The sequence below is a fragment of the Lethenteron reissneri genome, chromosome 1, assembly GCF_015708825.2.
Source record: "Lethenteron reissneri isolate LAM-NWPU_2019-01 chromosome 1, ASM1570882v1, whole genome shotgun sequence".
Lineage (NCBI taxonomy): Eukaryota > Metazoa > Chordata > Hyperoartia > Petromyzontiformes > Petromyzontidae > Lethenteron > Lethenteron reissneri.
In genome coordinates this window covers 5,511,143-5,517,142 of record NC_083779.1, presented here as the reverse complement: position 1 = coordinate 5,517,142, position 6,000 = coordinate 5,511,143, and the positions used below count along the sequence as shown (strand labels likewise).

Below are 6,000 nucleotides of genomic sequence, written 5' to 3'. Positions count from 1 at the left end.
ACGAGGGGGGAAAAAAAATAATCTCGCGTGGGCCTACGCGCTCGCACATTCGTGCAGGCGCCCCAAACCCAGATGAATTTGCATAGACGATCGGTGATTAAATCAAACGCAAAACATCCCCATGAGTGATGATCGTGGCGTATTTTTTTTGGGGGGGGGTGGGGGGTGGGTTATCAATATTTTTTTTTGTTTCGTCAAAATCTTTCCTCTTAAGCTTCCTTTCCCATCGCTTCTGAACTCTCTCTACGAAAACACGACCGCGCGCGCGCGGCCATGACGCACTTCCCTACGTGAGAGAGAGAGAACAACAAAAACACATCGCAAACATCACACCACCCCCTCCCTTGCTGGCAGACACACGCACACACGCACACCAATACGCAGGCAGGTGCCGTGCGAAGCTTGCGCTAACATCGGGAGTCGTCACCCCCCCCCCCCCAGCGCCCGCTACCCTCGAAGCTCCGGCTGCGCTAGGGCAATGGAATGCTCGAGATGAGACGCGACGCACCGCGCGCATCGATGCCGCCGAGACGTTCAAGCAAAAGCATCCGGCGGAAATGCGAATCCCATCCTTTAACCCACCCCCTCCCCCCCCCCTCCTGGTTCAATTCCAGCGTCTCTGGACGAACGAGGGAACGGAGCTCTGGGACCACGACGGCCGTGCCCGCCGCCGCCGTCGTCCGACGCCGAACGGCGCTACGCAGCCGGCAGTTCTCGCTCGTCTTTTGATTGAATTTGCGGGAGGCCACGCGGCCAGGCTAGCGACGAGACGCCCTCCGCACGTGGGCAAAATCGGTCGGCGGCGTTCGAGGTGTCGCGAGGTCTTCGCCCGCACGCTGCCAGCCGCGCTAATCGTAGGTGCGGATGCGAGAAATTAGAGGGTGCGATTACCCGTCGTTTTGAATTCTTACTCGAAAGGTGACTTTCGTGTCACGTATACTGATGCCGAGTACAATGGCAGCGTGGATCCTATCCACGTAAGGTTTTGAGAGAGGCCGATGCAACTGCGGTAACTGCTGCAGGAGAAGCGAGTGTGGCGGTTGCCTACAGATGTTGCTGCCGCTGCTGTTCCCACTGTTGCTGCCGCTGCTGCTGCTGCTGCCGCTGCTGTTGCCACTGTTGCTGCTGCTGCCGCTGCTGCTGTTGCTGCTACTTCTGTGGGTTTTTAAGGGTCCCAACAGGCGGAAGGCTTCGGAGAGCAGTGGCCAGCAAACTCACCTCGGCTGGATTCTCAGGCACGGCTAAAAGTACTTAACGCAGGTGCTAGGTGGTGGCATTTTCAATCACGTGGTTTATTTTTTTAACAAATTTTGCAAGTGATCGAGTATCAATAGCTACTGGAAGCGGCAGTTATATTGCGCACTGGTTCGAATTTCTTCGCGTCCATGACGGTTTCATAATTTACCAGTGAAAGTGAACGAAGATATGAATATCGGTGAATATAAAGTGCGATAATGACTAACGGGACACTTCAACAATGACCAGAAGTCGAGGAAATCGGCGGACGCAACGTCTGCAAGAGGCGAACGCAAACAGTGCCGAGAATCCAGCCGCGGAGTTTTACTGATGACCCTTCGGAAGGGGGGGGCAGGGGGGGGTGCCTACGACGCCCCCCCCACCCCCCCCCCCCCGGGTCGGGAAATCAACAAAAATTATTTGCTAAATCAACAAACAGAAGAAAAGTAAAAAAAACCGAGGGAAGCTCAAACAGAGAGCGACTCCCTCCCTCCCTCTCCGCGAAACCGTTGGGGCAAAACCGAACAATTTGCACGACGCCAAATCAACGCCGCGGCACGGACGAGAGGAGGAGAGGAGGAGTGGGGGGGAGGGGTGCAGGACGCAACCAAAACAAAACATTGTTAACAAACGTCGCCAACTTAAAGCGCACCCCTCCACCACCACCACCACCGCCTCCTCCTCGGACAGATCGATCCTCTCGCGTCGCCTGCGCCTCCGCGCCCGCCCGGCGCCTTAAAACTCACCGAGGCAATGCCACTTGGCGACCTGGCGCCGCGGGTTCTCGAAGATCTCACGCCAGTGCTCGGCAGCTGCCGAGACGCCGGCGGCGGCGGCGGCTGCGGCGCCGCCGTGGCCCAGCACGAGCCGCCCGATGACCTCGCTCTTGGTGACCCGGTCGGAGTTGACGACGAGGCACTCGACCGAGAGCTCGGAGAGCCACTCGCCGGGCGCGTCGAAGGCAAACGACTCGTTGTAGACGGGGTTGAGGGTGCAGCGCTTGACGTGCGTGCGCTTCTTGGCCACGCGCTTGTTGCCCACGTGCACGTTCACCTTCACGTAGGGGTCTGCGCGGAGGGAGAGGAGGGACGGGGGGGGGGGGGGGGGTGGCGCGGAAATGTACGAAATGATGAACGAAGCAAAGTGGCGAATACACCGAGCATCTTCTTGTTTCCACTGATTGTAAAAAAAATAAAAAAATTTAAAAAATACAAATAAAAAAAAGAGAGGGGAGCGGTGTGGAGAGGGAAGGGAGGGAGGGGTGAGAGCGATGCGAGTGGTTTGTGGTGAGGCCGGGTGTCTTGGTGGCCACGTTGGGCCGGGAGGAGGGATGTGAGGTGGTGTCTGATGGAGGCAGTACAGCAAGTAGGCCACTGGCGTGTCCGCGCGGCGCTTGAGCGCTATCCGTTCGTCGTTGCATTGATTAAACCCACGAATCAATTGTACGTATAAAATATTGATTAATGGATAAACGAAGAAAAATTAGATATATTTTTTTAAATCTGTTCATCGACAACCGGTTTAAAATGGTGAATGTCCGAGTCGCTTGAAGCTCATTGCAGTGGCCGACTCCTGAATCTGCTGAGAATTCTCCACCGTGTCTGGAAGGGGCGGTGGAGGAAGATGAGTTGGAGGAAGAGGAGTTGGAGGAAGATGAGGTGGAGGAAGAGGTGGAGGAAGATGAGTTGGAGATGAGTTGGAGGAAGAGTTGGAGGAAGAGGTGGAGGAAGATAAGTTGGAGGAAGATGAGTTGGAGGAAGAGGTGGAGGAAGATGAGTTGGAGGAAGAGGTGGAGGAAGAGGTGGAGGAAGATGAGGTGGAGGAAGATGAGTTGGAGGAAGATGAGGTGGAGGAAGATGAGTTGGAGGAAGAGGTGGAGGAAGATGAGTTGGAGATGAGTTGGAGGAAGAGTTGGAGGAAGAGGTGGAGGAAGATGAGTTGGAGTAAGATGAGTTGGAGGAAGATGAGTTGGAGGAAGAGGTGGAGGAAGATGAGTTGGAGATGAGTTGGAGGAAGAGTTGGAGGAAGAGGTGGAGGAAGATGAGTTGGAGTAAGATGAGTTGGAGGAAGATGAGGTGGAGGAAGAGGTGGAGGAAGATGAGTTGGAGATGAGTTGGAGGAAGAGTTGGAGGAAGAGGTGGAGGAAGATGAGTTGGAGTAAGATGAGTTGGAGGAAGAGGTGGAGGAAGATGAGTTGGAGGAAGAGGTGGAGGAAGATGAGTTGGAGATGAGTTGGAGGAAGAGTTGGAGGAAGAGGTGGAGGAAGATGAGTTGGAGTAAGATGAGTTGGAGGAAGATGAGTTGGAGGAAGAGGTGGAGGAAGATGAGGTGGAGGAAGATGAGTTGGAGGAAAACGTGGAGGAAGATGAGTTGGAGATGAGTTGGAGGAAGAGTTGGAGGAAGAGGTGGAGGAAGATAAGTTGGAGGAAGATGAGTTGGAGGAAGATGAGGTGGAGGAAGATGAGGTGGAGGAAGATGAGGTGGAGGAAGATGAGTTGGAGGAAGATGAGTTGGAGGAAGATGAGGTGGAGGAAGATGAGGTGGAGGAAGATGAGGTGGAGGAAGATGAGTTGGAGGAGATGAGTTGGAGGAAGAGGTGGAGGAAGATGAGGTGGAGGAAGATGAGTTGGAGGAAGATGAGGTGGAGGAAGATGAGTTGGAGGAAGAGGTGGAGGAAGATGAGTTGGAGGGAGATGAGTTGGAGGAAGAGGTGGAGGAAGATGAGTTGGAGGGAGATGAGGTGGAGGAAGAGGTGGAGGAAGATGAGTTGGAGGGAGATGAGGTGGAGGAAGATGAGTTGGAGGAAGAGGTGGAGGAAGATGAGTTGGAGGGAGATGAGGTGGAGGAAGAGGTGGAGGAAGATGAGTTGGAGGAAGATGAGTTGGAGGAAGATGAGTTGGAGGAAGAGGTGGAGGAAGATGAGTTGGAGGAGATGAGGTGGAGGAAGATGAGTTGGAGGAAGATGAGTTGGAGGAAGAGGTGGAGGAAGATGAGTTGGAGGGAGATGAGTTGGAGGGAGATGAGTTGGAGGAAGAGTTGGAGGAAGAGGTGGAGGAAGAGGTGGAGGAAGATGAGTTGGAGGAAGAGGAGTTGGAGGAAGATGAGTTGGAGGGAGATGAGTTGGAGGAAGAGGTGGAGGAAGATGAGTTGGAGGAAGATGAGTTGGAGGAAGAGGTGGAGGAAGATGAGTTGGAGGAAGATGAGTTGGAGGAAGAGGTGGAGGAAGAGGTGGAGGAAGATGAGTTGGAGGAAGATGAGTTGGAGGAAGATGAGTTGGAGGAAGATGAGGTGGAGGAAGATGAGTTGGAGGAAGATGAGTTGGAGGAGATGAGGTGGAGGAAGATGAGTTGGAGGAAGATGAGTTGGAGGGAGATGAGTTGGAGGGAGATGAGTTGGAGGAAGATGAGTTGGAGGAAGATGAGTTGGAGGAAGATGAGTTGGAGGGAGATGAGTTGGAGGAAGATGAGTTGGAGGAAGATGAGTTGGAGGGAGATGAGGTGGAGGAAGATGAGTTGGAGGAAGATGAGTTGGAGGGAGATGAGTTGGAGGGAGATGAGTTGGAGGAAGATGAGTTGGAGGGAGATGAGGTGGAGGAAGATGAGTTGGAGGAAGATGAGTTGGAGGGAGATGAGTTGGAGGAAGATGAGTTGGAGGAAGATGAGTTGGAGGAAGAGGTGGAGGAAGATGAGTTGGAGGAAGATGAGTTGGAGGAAGAGGTGGAGGAAGATGAGTTGGAGGGAGATGAGTTGGAGGAAGAGTTGGAGGAAGAGGTGGAGGAAGAGGTGGAGGAAGATGAGTTGGAGGAAGAGGTGGAGGAAGATGAGGTGGAGGAAGATGAGTTGGAGGGAGATGAGTTGGAGGAAGAGGTGGAGAAAGATGAGTTGGAGGAAGAGTTGGAGGAAGAGGAGTTGGAGGGAGATGAGTTGGAGGAAGAGGTGGAGGAAGATGAGTTGGAGGAAGATGAGTTGGAGGAAGATGAGTTGGAGGAAGATGAGTTGGAGGAAGATGAGTTGGAGGAAGAGGTGGAGGAAGATGAGTTGGAGGAAGAGGTGGAGGAAGATGAGTTGGAGGAAGATGAGTTGGAGGGAGATGAGGTGGCGGTACCAGAGAGAGCGGCGATGTCCGTCTTGGGAAGGTGTCTGGCCTTGAGCACGACCACGGTGAGGCGGCTGGTGGACGGCTGGTAGCAGAGGGACAGCAGCAGCTCCCCGCGGCCCACGGACTTCTGTCCAGCGCAGCGAGATAGAGGGGGGGAGGGGGGAGGGAGGGGAGGGGGAGGGAGAGGAGGGGGGAGAGGGAGGGGAGAGGGAGGGGAGGAGGGGGGAGAGGGAGGGGAGAGGGGAGGGAGGGGAGGAGGGGGGAGGGGAGAGGAAGAGGAGGGGGGAGGGAGACGAGGGGGGATGGAGAGGAGGGGGGGAGGGAGAGCAGGGGGGAGAGGATAGAAAGAAAAAGGGAGAGGAGGGGGAGGGAGAGAAGGGGGAGAGAGAGGAGAGGAGGTAAGGGGAGAGGAAGAGGAGGAGGGAGGGAGAGGAGGGGGGAGAGGAGAGAAAGAAAGAGGGAGATGAAGAGGGAGGGAAGGAGGGGGAGGGAGAGGAGAGGAGGTAAGGAGAGAGGAAGAGGGAGGGAGAGGAGGGGGAGGTAGTGGAGGGACGGGGAGATGAAGTAGGAGGGTTAGGAGGGGGAGGGAGAGGGAGTGAAAGGAGGGAAGGGGAGAGGAAGTGGGGAGGGAGAGGAGGGGACGGGAGAAGAGAGAAGGCGTCACGT

General features: G+C 55.1%; 1 protein-coding gene across 2 annotated transcripts in view; it reads right to left on the bottom strand.

The window, feature by feature from the left end:
• Positions 1-1,652: 1,652 nt before the first annotated feature.
• The window catches only part of LOC133349926 (synaptotagmin-11-like), a 28,769-nt gene continuing 24,421 nt past the window's right edge, over positions 1,653-6,000 (bottom strand). Inside the window, exons 3-4 of one of the 2 annotated variants that reach the window (XM_061563851.1) lie at positions 5,341-5,461; positions 1,653-2,303 (exon numbers count right to left, since the gene is read on the bottom strand). In XM_061563851.1, coding sequence (XP_061419835.1) covers positions 1,972-2,303; positions 5,341-5,461 — 453 coding nt within the window. In that variant the 3' untranslated portion in view covers positions 1,653-1,971. The remainder of the gene's footprint in view (positions 2,304-5,340; positions 5,462-6,000) is intronic. The other variant, XM_061563929.1, reaches the window with a different exon arrangement.